Source organism: Rhineura floridana, chromosome 17, assembly GCF_030035675.1.
Source record: "Rhineura floridana isolate rRhiFlo1 chromosome 17, rRhiFlo1.hap2, whole genome shotgun sequence".
Lineage (NCBI taxonomy): Eukaryota > Metazoa > Chordata > Lepidosauria > Squamata > Rhineuridae > Rhineura > Rhineura floridana.
In genome coordinates this window covers 23,201,423-23,217,088 of record NC_084496.1, presented here as the reverse complement: position 1 = coordinate 23,217,088, position 15,666 = coordinate 23,201,423, and the positions used below count along the sequence as shown (strand labels likewise).

General features: G+C 45.7%; 1 protein-coding gene across 3 annotated transcripts in view; it reads left to right on the top strand.

The window, feature by feature from the left end:
- Nucleotides 1-15,666, top strand: part of LOC133371807 (myosin-11) — a 115,814-nt gene that overhangs the window by 5,684 nt on the left and 94,464 nt on the right. For all 3 annotated transcript variants that reach the window (XM_061599639.1, XM_061599640.1, XM_061599641.1), the window contains exons 2-3: nucleotides 2,647-3,008; nucleotides 9,547-9,703. In XM_061599639.1, the coding sequence (XP_061455623.1) occupies nucleotides 2,664-3,008; nucleotides 9,547-9,703 (502 nt within the window). In that variant the 5' untranslated portion in view covers nucleotides 2,647-2,663. The remainder of the gene's footprint in view (nucleotides 1-2,646; nucleotides 3,009-9,546; nucleotides 9,704-15,666) is intronic.

Sequence of the window (15,666 nt, the reverse complement as noted above, 5' to 3'; positions counted from 1 at the left end):
CCTTCCACGATCTGCGGAGCTTCTGAGCTGTCCGCCATTCCCTCGCTCCACCTACCTTTCTCTGCTGACTTCTTTTGCGGCTGTGTGCAGTGCATGCGCAGTGCTGCCATTAACCAAGATGGTGGCAGAGGTTTCCCTAAGGTGCTGATGCCCCTACCGCCATCTTGGTTGACAGCAGAGATGCACACGCGTGGCACGCATGAGTGCCATCAACCAAGATGGCAGCGGAGGTTTCAGCCCCTTAGGGAAACCTTGGCCGCCATTTTGGTTAATGGTAGTGCTGCACCCACATAGCCACAAAAGACAGGAGACAGGTAGGTGGGACATGCTCGTGCACCTGCTGGGGCCTGGGGCAAGCTGGTAGTGGGCTCTCCGACACTGGAGGCATTCAAGAGGCAGCTGGACAGCCATCTGTCGGGAATGCTTTGATTTGGATTCCTGCATTGAGCAGGGGGTTGGACTTCATGGCCTTATAGGCCCCTTCCAACACTACTATTCTATGATTCTCTGCCTGGGGCGGGCCCTGACTATGGTGGCCACTTATGCACTGTCAAAAAAAAGTGGAAACACATTATAATAAAAAAAGGCAAATGATTTGCATAAAATTTGCATATGTTAATTTATACATATAGATGCAACTTTAGAAGTAGTTACTGTAATTTGAGCAGAAATGCAATTCATCTCACCGTAATGGGGAAGACCATGCCCAGGTGCTTGCTCAGTCGGCTGACCCAGTGGTCTCTCTTGATGGCAATTCGAAGGCTCCTTTTGCCCTCTCTTAGGTTCTTTATCTTTAAGTCTGACTTAGAGTGAGCAGCCCCTTCAGATAGAGGACTGTCCTCTGCAAAGCCATCCTGTTGCCCTCGTGCTTGTGTGGGACATATTAAGAAAAATATTTACAAGACTTTCCCTATCTGTTCGCCTGGAGCTGGTTCTAATTCACCACAGGCGAGTAGTCAAGTCACTATGGACTAGCTAGCCTGATGGTGCTGTTGAGAGAATTACTGAGATAATATACATAGAGCACTTTAACCATGCAGTCTCCATGTTCACAGGCATGATGCCACCAAATAACAGGCGCTGGGTTGGGGAGGGGGGCAAACATCTCACTCCAGCTATGGACTCCACTGGGCAAGTCCCTCTATCTTGGCTTCCCTTACCTGGAATAAAAATGTAAATGTACTGCCTTCAAGTCAATTCCCACTTATGGCGACCCTATGAATAGGGTTTTCATGAGGCTGAGAGGCACTGACTGGCCCAAGGTCACCCAGTAAGCTTCATGACTATGTGGGGATTCGAAACCTGGTCTCCCAGGTCGTAGTCCAACACCTTAACCACTACACCACACTGAATACGGGGATAGAAATTCTAGCTTATCACACAGGGCCGTTAAGGATTGCCGTGATAATGTATGTGAAGGGCTTTAAACGCCCTGAAGTGTCATCCAGGTACCTTTAATTGTTATGTGTGATTGGCCAACCTTGTTATGTTTGGCCCCTTTATTATATTGTACCATCTATATGCTAAGAGTAACAAAGAGGACATGTCCCTGCCCCAAACCAGAAATATGTAATTATTTCAGTTACAGATACTTTGCTATCGTTACAGATAGGGATATAAAAAAATGTCATTTTCCATCCTGCCCTGTACGTGTCGCATGCAGTGCTGTTTCTATTCTGCTGCAGTTCATCTTTCACCAAAGTGTACATTATTCATCTTAGTGTCTGCTGTGGCGAAATGATGCAATTTATGTAATGTGTGTAATTTATGCAATTAATTACGGAAATTATGTTGTTATATTTTCCCACCCCATTCATTTCAAAGCAAACATTCATTTCCATGAAAACAGTCTGCATGGGCCTGCAGTACCGTATGACCCAACACTCCCTCCTGATACGGGTGGTGCGGGGCTTACATAGGCTTGCCCACCCTTCTCACCTACCTCCTGCATCAGTGTGCATGGCCTGCACGCTATGGGCACACGCCTACCATCACCCAAGATGGCAGTAAAGGCGTCAACCCCTTAAAGATGCCCCTGTTGCCATCCTGGGTGATGTCAGGCGTGTGCTGATATGCTGATATGACAGGCAGGTGAGGCAGCAGCCTTATTTAAGCTTGCACTGTCTGTATTAGGGGTGTGTGTGTGTGCCTGGAAGCTCCTGCTCTGCAATTGGGCCATATGATGTTGCCACGGATTGCGGAGCGGGAGCTCCACCCTCCCACATTAAGGAGGGGCCCCTCTAGGTTGCAAGGGCCCTTGGCCAAGGCCCAGCCTGGTCACCAGCTGGTGCAGGCATGAATGCAAAGGAAATGCAATGCAAATGCAGAAAGCAACAACAGCAGCGAATATCAATCTTATTAACTGGATTGATTGTGGCAACGTCCACTCTCATTTCCATTTTCATTGGCATTCTCTGACATCCCTAGTTATGGTATCAGCCTTTGCCAAGCTGGTGCCCTTCAGATGTTTTGGACTACAATACCCAGGTTACCTGACCATTGACCATACTGGGGTTGATGGGAGGTGTAGTCCAAAGCATCTGGAGGGCACCAGGTCAGCATGGACTGAACTAAAGACTTCAGGGGGGACATTGGTTTTGCTTTTTTTTAAAAAAAACAGCCTTTTTCTTTTACTCTTTCGGTCAGGTGCCCACTAAGCCAAAATGGCACAGAAAGGCCAGCTGAGCGATGACGAGAAGTTCCTCTTTGTGGACAAAAATATCCTCAGCAGCACCGTGGCCCAGGCGGACTGGTCGGCGAAGAAGCTTGTGTGGGTCCCGTCGGAGAAACATGGCTTCGAGGCGGCGAGCGTTAAGGAGGAAAAAGGGGACGAGGTGCTGGTGGTGCTGGCTGAGAATGGGAAGAAGGCAACTTTTAGCAAGGATGACATCCAGAAGATGAACCCGCCCAAGTTCTCCAAGGTGGAGGACATGGCTGAGCTGACCTGCCTCAATGAAGCCTCTGTCCTGCACAACCTCCGCGAGAGATACTTCTCTGGCCTCATCTACGTAAGTCCCTCTTTGGCTGGTTGGCTCCATATGCATCCATCCTTTTGTTTTGCTTTTAGGTTGACATCCAGGAGCTGCTGGGTAGGAGCAGATATCCATCCAAGCAAGGAGGGATGGGGCAGGTTTGGCCCTAAGTGGCTAGTTGCTAAAGTTTGGTGTATGCCAGTCTTAGCTTTGGAATGACATTTGGCTGTCATTCTCTAGAAAGGGGGTGGGAAACCTCAGGCTCGGGGGCCGAATGTGGTCCTCCGTGTTTATCTGGCCGTCAGGACTCTGCTTGGGCTGCTCCTCCCTAAGTCATACTCTTCAGTAGCCCTGTTCTGTAGCCACCTCTAATGCTTTCGCTTGGCTGGAACCAGAGCTTGGAAAATTTACTTTTTTTAAACTACAACTCCCATCAGCCCAATCCAGTGGCCATGCTGGCTGGGGCTGATGGGAGTTGTAGTTCAGAAAAAGTAACTTTTCCAAGCTCTGGCTTGAACTGTGATATATGGCTCTTGCTTGTTTGGATGGAGGGGTGTGTGTGTTTGTGTTTGCATGGCTGCAGTGTGCACAACTGTGTATAGAAACGTCAGGCTTTTGAATGGTTGGGATGCAGCTTGCTGTACAAAGTCAGGAGTCCCATTAATTGCTTTATCCACTTTTGCTCTGGCCCCACCCACCACTGGCATGCGGCCCCCTGCAGGGTTGCTTACAAGAGGATGCGGCCCCTGGGCTGAAAAAGGTTTCCTACACCTGCTCTACAATGAGTACAAAATAAGTTATTTTGCCATTATCCAAATCTACGATGCAACCGTATATAGTTGGAATATTGTGTACAGTTCTGGTTGCCTCACCTCAAAAAGGATATTGTAGAGCCGGAAAAGGTTCAACAAGGGGCAACCAAGATGATCAAGGGGATGGAACGATCCCCCTGTGAGGAAAGGTTGCAGCATTTGGGGCTTTTTAGCTTAGAGCAGCCTTTCCAAACCTTTGGGTCCCCAGCTATTGATAGACTACAGCTCCCATCAGCCCCAGCCAGCGTGGCCAGTAGTCAGGAGTTATGTGACCTTTAATCCAGCAATATCTGGGGACCCAAAGGTCGGGAAAGGCTGGTTTAAAGAAAAGGCGAGGAAGAGGTGACATGATACAAGTTTATAAAATTATGCTTGGTATAGGAAGGGTGGAGAGAGTGTTTTTCTCCCTCTTTCATAACGCTAGGACTCATGGACATCCAGTGAAGCTGAATGCTGGAATCAGGACAGATAAAAGAATGTACTTCTTCACATAGTGCATAGTTAAGCTACAGAACTCGTTCCCAGAGGAGGCAGTGATGGCCACCTACTTGGATAGCTTTAGAAGAGGATTAGACAAATTCAGGGAGGATTAGGCTAGTAATGGCTAATAATCCTGATGGCAATGTTCTACCTCTACTGTCAGAGACAGTATGCTTCTGAATGCCAGTTGCTGGAAACCGCAGGAGGGGAGAGTGCTGTTGCACACAGGTCCTGCTTTTGGGCTTCCCGCAAAGGGCATCTGGTTGGCCACTGTGAGAACAGGATGGTGGGCTAGATGAGTCATTGGCCTGACCCAGCAGGCTCTTGTTATGTTCTTAAGTTTTTAAAATAGTATTGGCTGGTTCTTTCAGTTTCTTATTGGGTATGATGAAAATAAGAGCCCAGAGCCCAGGCATGTTAACAAACATTTGCAAAGATATGAAGATGAACGTAGAGTTGCTGCCACATTAGTTTTCAGCAGGCAGAATGTCAGGTGGCTGCTTTCGAAGCAATAATCTGGTTTCCCAAATGCTCCACCAGGATTGTCCAGAGCTGTGTCCTTTGGTGGGGAAGGAGGTGTTCAAAGTACCCAAGCAAAGGAGGAACAGTTTCAGGCTGTCAGATCGTTAGCTTAATCAGCAAAGCAGAGAGACAGCCAGAGATCAAGAAACTGACTTGAGCAGTGATGTAATTTTGGCATAAACATTGAAATAGGGGGTTTGACACTGGCTCCACCCCTTGGCTCAGAGATACGCATCCCACTGATGTGAAAACCATGCCCCTCAAGCAAGAGCCTTGCTGCTGAATGGGAGGGCTGGCAGATCTGCAGAAACCCCCATAAGCGCTGAGCGTATTTTTAGAAAGACATGCAGAAATGGATCATGTCTGTTATTCCATAGTTGTGAGGGGGTTAATGTTTCTTTTTGCATCAATGGCATTGGAAATGAATTTATACTGTTGCACACACCCCAATTATCTGAGCAGAATGAGGTTCCTGAAGGCTAGCGGCATGTTCGTGATATGCGGTTTTATTTACACTTATATACAGGTTGAGCATAGGTGGAGATGCATCTTAACCCCAACACAGGTGTCCAAGTTCAGTGCTTCCCATCAGATTTCTAGGGAAACTACCAGAACCACCAGAGTCTTGTGGAGAGCAACTCGGCTTTCTCTTTGTGGGGCCAGCATCAAGGGTTGGCTTGGCTGGGCATCTGCTGAGAGTCCACATCTCAGCAGGAGACCCACTGGCAAGAGATGCTTGGACCTGTTTCAGTAAGGAGGCAGACTCACTGATAGAGGGTGTCTTGCCCAAGCGCCCTCCAGAGCCTTGAGCCAACACCATCCCCGTTTTGCAGGTTTTATTGCTTAAGTAGTTCTTCTGTTGTCCAGATCCCAACCTTATAACCATAGAATCACTGAGTTGGAAGGAATCTGGAGGTCATCCAATTCAGCTCCCAATATCTTCTCCGATCATGCAAAGATTAATGATGTGATTAGCATCATGTCTACTTTGGTCCTGATGCTGCCTCTAGAGATGGAGGAGCCATTCTTAGCTGTTATGGCTAGCAGATGCTGATAGGCACAACCATCAGGAATATATCAGATTCTTGATCGAGAACATTGGAAAAGCCCTGATGGATCAGACCATGAGATCCATCTAGTCCAGCATTTTGCTTCTGACAGTGGCCTACCAGTAAGCCCACAAGCAGGACATGAAGGCAAGGGCCCTCTCCCTTCTTTGCCCCTAGCACCTCTTAATTAGAGATAGACTGCCTCTGAACATGGAGGTTCCATTCTTCTACTTTTTTTTTTGTTCTATTCTTAGCTATCATTGTTAATGTAGCTCCTGATAGGCCTGTCCACCTGGAATATATCTATTTCTTTGTGAAATGTTGTTGGGATGTTGTTGTTAAGGGGTGGACCAGGCTCCTCAAGCCCTGAGTCTTTTGTGTTGAACCACAGACCTCTTGCCCTTCAGCCACATTTTTTAAAAGTACAGGCTTTTTTTAAAAACAACAACTTTGCATATGGGGCAACTTATCACACCGCATAGTGCAGCAGCAGTGAGTCCTTGGCCACCCCCCATCTTAATTTGCCCAGAGGCACATTAATCCACTGTCCATAGCACAAAGTAAGCCCTCGCAGCAAGAGCCAAAGTCGGTCTTTTTCTCTTTGAAATTCAACCTAAATTTGCACCTGTATATAGAATATTAGCATATGAAATTTTAATGCAAATTTATATAATGGGTCTGTGCCTCAAGTCTGGTAGGCTTCTGCTAACACCTCTGAAAGGAACTTTTTTAGGGGAAGGGATAAAGCACCTGCCTTGCATCAAAAAGGTCCCAGGTTCAATCCCCGGCATCTCCAGGTAGCGCTGGGAATTATTCCCTGTCTGAAACCCGGGAGAGCTGCTACCAGTCAGTGTCGGCAGTACTGAGCAAAATGGACCAGTGGTCTGACCTAGTATATTGGGCATTTGTGATTATATGTGCTCATGATGCTATCGGGGCAGCCGCACGTGCTTCTACTTTTTATACTCTTTGTGCCTGCAAATATTTTTTTTGGGGGGGTGTCACACTGCTTCATTTCCAGTCAGTGTACATCCCGTAACTTCCTTCAGAAATTCCTTAACTTTCTATACCTCAAATATTCTGGTTTATTTTTCGTCCCACTTTTGTTGTGCGATTGCCCCCTCTGGACAGCAGTAATGTGATAGCGCTGGAGAAGAAACTAAAGCAGAATAAGTCCACCTCTAATGCACTATTATTGTGTCGAGAACATCTTGCAGAATACACATGCAATAAAACTCCAGTCTGAAGGAGCCCTCTGGTCCTTGGGGTTTGGACCAAAGATCCACCTAGCTTTGTCGGAGGGAGCAACAAGTATGATGTTTCTAGGATGTCTGCAAGGAAGGAGAGTAGCGACCCTCAACACCTGGGATTGTGAATCCAGCTGTGAATATTGCCCAGACTGGATTGATCCTGCAGTGGCATCTATGATCAGGCTATGAGGCCCAGGGTAGGCTGACAGCCCACAGAGATAGGATGTGCACTGATCCTCTTTAAAAAAAATTCAAACACCTCAATGCCAAAACAGAGCCCTAAAGAATGAGCTGCTGCAGACTCGCTGCAAGACTGATGCAGTTCAGTGCAGGGCATCTGAGCTGTTCTGGTCCTCACCGCTGCCAACAGATATTTCTGCATTTGCTTTAATGCCATATAAAGTGTTTAGTTTGTGTGAAAAGTTTGGGCCGTCGCCTAATATGGTCAAGAAAAGGGAAACCCCAGGCTTCAGTTCTGTGCTGAAGGACATAGTTGATTTAAAAGGTCAGCCTTAGATGCTTTTGTATAGTTGCATACTTAAGAGGTTTAAAAAGAGGTTAGAAAACCAGGGTGGGGGAGGGAATCAGAGGTTTGCAGAAACACTTTTGGTGGGTGCATGAACCAGGGGCCCTGACCCCAAATCTTGTACAGAGGCATGGGAGAAGGAATTGCAGGAATTACCTCTAAAAATCTTGGGTTTATAATCGTGCGATGTAGTATATACTTAAAATATGCACGTGGACACACGCACACGATTATTCTAGGACTTAGGACAGTATCCGTGATCTCGCCATTAGTAATGATCTAATGAAGAGCTCTGTGATTGTATACACACCATTCATTTAATGCACATGACTTGAAGCACAAAGAACCCTGGAAATTGTAGTTTCTGAAGGGTGCTGGAACTTATAGCTCTGGGAAGGGTAAGCTACAGTTCCCAGGATTCTTTGGGGGAATCCACATGCTTTCAATGCACTTTAAATGTATGGTGTGTGTGTACGCAGCCTGTGTGTGACAGGCCTGAGTTTTTAATAAGAGGGTCTTAGAGTTGTTTATGTCTGTGATGGTAAAATTCTACCATGTGAGAGAGATGCTTTTCTCCCCCTCTCACAATCCTAGAACCCAGCGGGGTCATCCAATAAAGCTGAATGGTGGGAAATTCAGAAGAGACAAAGGAAGCACTCCACCATGCAGTGTATAGCTGAACTGTGGAACTCACTGCCACAAGAGATGGTGACGCCCACCAACTTTAATAGGGGATTAGACAAATCCATAGAGGTTAAGGCTAGTCGTGGTGCCTACATGGAGCAATGGATAAAGAGGACAGCTGACCTCGTATCCTGCTTGAGGACTTCCCATTGGGATATATGGTTGGCCACAGTGGGGAACAGAAAGGGCCTTGAGTCTGTTCTAGCAGGACTCTTATTATGTTCTTAAGCTATGTTGGCCAACACGTGGCCCTCCAGAGATTGCTGGACTACAACTCCTGTCACCCTGATCCGTGGCCACGCTGGCTGAGACTGCTGGGAGTTGAAGTCCAAGACCAACTCTACTCCTTGTAGGACTTCTTCTACCATTTGGTGTGAAGTGGTGACCCAGGGCATGAGAATAGACATGAAAAGCATGAAGGCCACAGCCCAGGCAAGCATCACGATGTTTGTTGCTGAACATGATTGCTGCGATACGAGCAAATCTAAATGGTTTATTTAGCCCCCCTCCTGCACGGGTCTTTTTCTGACTAAGCTTTAATAAGTGGGTGAGTTTTTGGTTGTCGACTCAGTCAGATCTTCAGCAGCGTGGGGCCAGTTTAATTAGGGGACTGCCTTACTCCGTGTGTGCCCACTAGACCACTTTGATATGTGGAACTGGCATGGTTACAGGTGCCACATAATACTCATTCCCCACTTGTAAGAAGTTGTTCTTTTAGTGTGGCAGCACCTACTCTTTGGAACTCCCTGCCTATTTATATCAGGCAGGTGCCTCCACTGTGCTCTTTTCAGTGCCTGCTTAAAATATTTTTGTTTAGGCAAGCCCATCCAGGCATGTAGAATCTCTTAGAGTCATAGAATAGTAGAGTTGGATTTTGCTTATTGTTTTAATTATTGTTTGAATTTTCTTAAATACCTGTTTTTAAGTGTCGTTTATCTATAGTTTTAATGTTTAATTTTTTTGTAAACTGCTTAGAGGTTTTATCACAATCAAGTGGTATATAAATGTTGCAAAATAAATAAAATAAATACACTGCAAATGGCGATCAGTTTCGTATCCTCTGAACTGTCATGGCTTCCCCTCAAAGAATTCTGGGTACTGTAGTTTGGTTGAGGATGATGTTAGAGATTCTTTACCCCCATCACAGAACTCAGGCTTGTGGGGAACGGGAACGAGCCCCAATTTAGGGGGGTCCTAAAAAACAAAAACAAAATAGCTTTAATGTGCCAAATTGTTGGGTTTTCCTTACAGACTTACTCAGGTCTCTTCTGCGTGGTAGTAAACCCTTACAAGCAGCTGCCCATCTACTCTGAGAAAATTATCGACATGTACAAAGGGAAGAAACGTCACGAGATGCCCCCCCATATTTACGCTATCGCTGACACAGCATACAGGAGTATGATGCAAGGTAAGGCTGGGCAACCTCTTCTCTTCACAAAATCCTAAGCCTCACAAAAAATTGCTTGGAAAACTTTATATGCTGCTATCAAGGTATTTTTTTAGTGTGCAGTTGGACACAAAATGTGGAGTTTGGGGGGAAATGTGCAGTTGGGAAGCTGATAATGCGCAATTTGAAAAATGGGAGGTGGTGGAATTAGACATGTTAGGGGTATATATATATCAAACAGTTAAATGATAGGCAGGGTTAGGGACAGCATGTATCCAAACTGTATAAGGGTGGAACGCATTTAGTTTCCAGACTTAAAATGAGTTGTGCAAACCATATTAAAACACCTTATTTTTGGCTGGAACCTCCTCATCTTCACCTTTATCTCTGGGCAGGTAACACTTTGTTGCGTCCTTGTAAACACCCTGGAAGCGCTCCTTTTTTGTGTGCCTGTTAGTTACTGAGCTAAGGCAGATTCGTAAATGAGTTGCCACTGTCTAGTAAGTAAGAACTACAGACTCCTGTGGAGAAACTGCCACTGATACAAGGTGCAAGCAAGGAGCAAAGCATGCTGTGTGTTTGTTCGGCTTGTGTGTGTGTGTTGAAAACTCTGCTTTACAAACAACCCCTGCTATGCCAATGTTTCTCCACCCAGTACTGGCTCACAGAAAGGGATGCTGGGATTCAGTGATGTGCTGTTTGAACAAAGGGTTCAGTCCTTGACATCACCCATTGAAAGGAGGCAGCAGGACTTCTCTCTAGGCAAGACCTTGGAGAGCCACTCCCAGTTAAAGCAGGCAGTATTGGGTTAGATGGACCGACGGTTTGGCTCAGTATAAAGCAGATTACACTGATGGGCCCGTAACTCAGTGGTGGAGCAGCTCCTGTGCATTCATAGTCTCACTTTTGATCCTTGGTGTCCCCATATATTATTGTTTCTCACAACCGTTCATCACTTTCCACAAGAAGATGTCTCAAAGTGACTTACACATACATAAAATATGAAATGACTGCTTGACAATCGTTTTTTTAAAAAAACAAATATATAGGAAGAAAATTCCTAAAAGTGCTTATTTAAGAATAGTTATAGAGAGCCAGAGTGGTGTAGTGGTTAAGGTGTTGGACTACGACCTGGGAGACCAGGGTTTGAATCCCCACATAGCCATGAAGCTCACTGGGTGACCTTGGGCCAGTCACTGCCTCTCAGCCTCATGAAAGCCCTATTCATAGGGTCGCCATAAGTCGGAATCGACTTGAAGGCAGTACATTTACATTTTATACAAAGGATGAATCCTATCCCACCCCACTACATCAAAGCCCAGGCCAGAAATCATACCGTAATATGATCCAAGTTGACAACCTAAAGCTTGGCCAAACAGGAAAGTCTGAGCCCGATGCCTAGAATCTGACGATGATGATGCCAGGCATGCTTCCCTGGGGACAGCATTCCACAGATGTGGAGCCACCACTGAAAAAAGCACATTCTTGCACATTGCTGCCTGCACTTCCCTTGGAAGAGGCTCTCAAAGAAGAGCCTCAGATGATGATGGCCCAACAGTCAAGGGCAGTGGTTCCAAAACTTTTTCCCCTGAGGGCCACATGAAAATCACTGGGGGTCTTGGCGGACCACCTAATGATTTTTCTGCCTGTTGTACTGTAGCGACAGCATGCTTTTTATTTGCATTTTATTTGTTTCATTTCTTATACATTGTGTTGTAATTTGAATCCCATAGAATTCCATTTAAATATCTAATGCACTTGATGTGTCATCTCCCATCCTCAACCACAAATCCACACCCATGCCACGGAACACCTGAATGAAGCTCGCAGACCACCAGTGGTCCACGGGCCACAGTTTGGTCTAGGTTGATGGGAGTTGTTTGTAGTCCAGAGATATCTTTAGCATGAGACAAACTACAGCTGCTGCCTCCCCCAGCAAAAGATCAGTGCCATGAAGGGTGACAGAAATGGATCTCTCTGTTTCCCAATCTACCATGAAGTTCTCCTGCATCAACCTCGTTGCACTCTTGTGACGCTCCTGCACATTTCAGTGGGTGGATTGTGTCCCTATACACAGATGGGGGACACATTTGGGGTCGTATCCAACTATGTTCTACTTAGAGTAGATCCACTGAAATGAATGAACCTAAGTTGGTCATGTCCATCAATTGCAATGAATCTGACTAGGACTAGAACTGCCATTGGATAGAACCCTCAGTTCCATTCACATTTAATGTGAAACTCACTCACACTTTCCGAAACCATATGCAACTTGAAATGTAGCACCTATCCTTCCAAATGTACACGTCTTTGAATGTTGCAGTGCAGTTTTTCAGCCAAGTGCATACAATGTGTGAAAGGGTGCATACAAGCTCATATATTATTGGAAAAACCCTCACCAAAATACATTATATTGGGGAAAATTATTTGCAATAATGTGTATATTTAGAAAAATGTGGGCTAAAACGCTGACGATTTTTGTGAAGCCTTAAGAAAATGTGTTGGAGAACTACTTCAGAGTGGAACGATGAGCAACTGAAATTGACAGACGCATTCATTCCTAGTTCTGTGTTAATTAATTTGTGAGGTTTGGCTTTGGGCTTATCCTAGTTTCTGCCTCTGTTTCGTGACACGATGCTTGTGTGGGCTCGGAAGGACGTTCCTAGGAATTCTTTGTCACCATCCGCCATCCACAGTCTGACTCAAAAAGGAAACGCTCCTCTCCGTTTGCCCATCTGGGCCAAGGTGGAGGGGGTGAGGTCCAAAAGCATAGCAAATAGTTTCCGCAAACAGGGGCATGGAGAAACCCTCCCTATGGACTGGTGGAGACAGTGACTCCACCATCTGTGAATATAGGCAGCTGCCTTACACTGAGTCAGGCTGTTGGTCCATGCACCTCAGTATGCTCTGCTCTGACTGGCAGCAGCTCTCCAGGGTTTCAGAAATAAAGCCTCTCCCAGCCCTACCTGGAGAGGTTTGAAGCTGGGGCCTTCTGCACGCAAGGCGAATGCTCTGCCACCGAGCGACGCCCCTTACCCCCCCAATCAAATATAGGAAGCTGCCTCATACTGAGTCAAGCTAGTAGTTCATCTAGCTCACTATTGTCTACACTGACTGTCAGGAGCTCTCCAGGATTTCAGACAGGAATCTTTCCCAGGCCTTCCTGGAGCTGCTGTGGATTGACACTAGGACCATCTGCATATCATTGAGCGGTGGCCCTTCCCAGGCTGCAGAATCCTCACCAACATTACCCTCCCTCCAGTATATTTGTGGGTTTTGTTTTTCTAGACTTCTGCCTGGCAACTAAGAGAGCTGCTGACACTCAGAGCTGCCAGCCCTGGGCCAAATGGATGCATAAGTCCAGAACATGAGCAATTGGGCCTGTTGCGTCTTGCTGACGAGGTTGCAAAGCAAATTCTTCCTTATCTGCCCCTGATAACTTGCAATTTTTAAAATTTTATCATTTATTTACAGCATTTCTACCCCACCCTTTAGCAAAAGGGGGGGGGAAGGCCATCAGCGTGGCTTACAAAAATCAGTTCTAAGATAGTCCCTGCTCTAAGGCTCACAATCTATAAAGACGTGACACGCAAGGAAAAAGGAGTGAGCCTCTCTTCAGTTTAAACAGAGAAGTGTCTTTCACCTTCAGTAATAGTAGGGACCAGGCAGGTGTTTGGATAGACCAGTCACGGGGACTCACTTATAGAATCATAGAATAGTAGAGTTGGAAGGGGCCTATAAGGCCATCAAGTCCAACCCCCTGCTCAATGCAGGAATCCAAATCAAAGCATTCCCGACTGATGGCTGTCCAGCTGCCTGGATAGCAGCAGATAAACCACAGCCAAGGTAAAGATGCCAGGCATCGGTTTCAGGCCCACCCATGTCACTAGATCAGCCTTTGCTGGCAGCCCTTAAGGGCTGACGCTGCATTGGCAAGTCCGTAATCATTAAATTAAAAACTGAAAAATTAACAGCCTGCTCAGCTTTACAGGCATGGAAACATTGCAGATTCAAAGACTGCTGCTCCATGGTTGGGTTGTTGTGATCTTGATGAATTCCAGGAAGCTCCTTTTTATTGGATTAGATTGGCCTTTGTTAAGGATGGAAAGGTGTGTCAATTTCAGTTCTCTCAATGTCCCTTCTTCCCAATCTTCAGTTCTCCACATTTCTGTAGCAATTTACATTTTTAAAAAAATATCACTGTGAAAATGCTTCAGCACTTTAGTGCGGATATGTCCGAATAAATACATTTTTGTCTGCCATTATGACTAATGTGCACATGTTTGCAAGCAACTTCTCCTAATATGATACATTTTTGTCTGTTATTTTCACTAATATATTCATTTTTATGCACATTTCCCCCCAATAATGCATTTTTGTAAGTATTGGTTGGTTGGAGAACGGCATCACAGAATTCGGATAAGTGCAAATTTCCAAGTCTGGTGTTTTTCAGTTCTCATATTGTTTTGGAAAGTGTGGGTTTGAGAGATTTGCGTTTAAAGCCAACTGGACCTAATTTCTCTCCCCCCCCCTTGTCTAGATATGGAAGTGTGGATGTATGCTTTTGGTAGGCTTGTTGGTGTGCCACAGTTGCTGAATGATGTAAACCTATGGTGGGACATGTATCTGTCAGCCTTTCCTCTGTCCTTGGTGATGTTTCGGGTGACTTGGAGAAGCTCAACTCCTTTTTCCGCTTGGAGTTGTCTAGCTGTGTGGTGGGATGATGAGACACTTGGAGATTGACGTGTGGGCCTTGAGGTTGGCCTGCCTTCTTTCCACTGCTCAGAGAAGATAACCATTGGGGAACGGCTCTTCCTAATTTTAGACACACAGTTCGCCTTTCCTCATGTAGCCTGTGTACACACACTCTAGCTCTCCCCTTTTGGTGGTGCTCATCTGTGGAGGGGTTTGTAATTTAAAATTCAGCTGAAACCTTTGTAAAGATCTCTTAGGAACAGATAAAGGTTTGGTCTGCTTAGCTCAGTATTACCTACACTGACTGGCAGTTGCTCTGCAGGGTTTCAGGCAAGAGTCTCCCAGCTGTACCTGGAGATGGCATTGGAGACTGAACCTGGGACCTTCTGCATGCAAGGCAGATGCTCTACCCACTGAGCTACAGCCCCTTCCCCAGAAAGAAAACTTAGGAAGCTGCCATATACTGAGTCAGATCATTGGTCCTTCTAACTCAGTATTGTCTACTCTGACTGGCAGCAGCTCTCCAGGGTTTCAGGCAAGAGTCTCTCCCAGTTCTCCCAGCCCCAGAGATGCTGGGGACTGAACCTGGGACCTTCTGCAAGGCAGATGTTCTACTACTGGGGTATGGCCCTTTCCCGAATCTTTTGGGAGATCCTCAACTCAGACTGCACCTAAGCATATGTAACTGAACTGAGCAGGAACCCTGCCAACTTGTGGTGGTACCCAGCTTGGAATACTGTGTACAGTTCTGGTCGCTGCATCTTAAAGAGGGTTGTTGTTGTTGTTGTTAATTTATATTGCTTACATGCCAAAATGGCTTCTAAGCGGTGCACCTCTGAGTAGGCATGTACAAATCTGTCAATTTTTGGTTGTTCATTTTTCCACTCTTAAATTCAATGCTCAGCATTTCTGCAGCACTTTGTAATTAAAAAAAAACCCTTTGAACATTTGTCAGTATTTTAGTGTGAAATCCCTCAAACACATTTTTGTATGTAGTTTTAACTAAAACACACTTTTGCAAGGAATTTTCCCTAATATAATGCAGTTTTTTGGTGTTATTCTCCCCTAACGTGCATTTTTGTACACACTGGTTGGAGAATTGCATTGCAAAATTCAGAGCGCAGATTTCAAAGAACAGTATCATACAGTGTCTTGGTTTACATATTGGTTTGTAAAATCTTTATTACAGTCCAAGACCAGCAATATAATTATAGATCCTCTGAATATCAGAGTGGAGATAGAATACAATACAGTATCAGTGCAGTCAGAAAGCTAAAAAGCTAAAACCG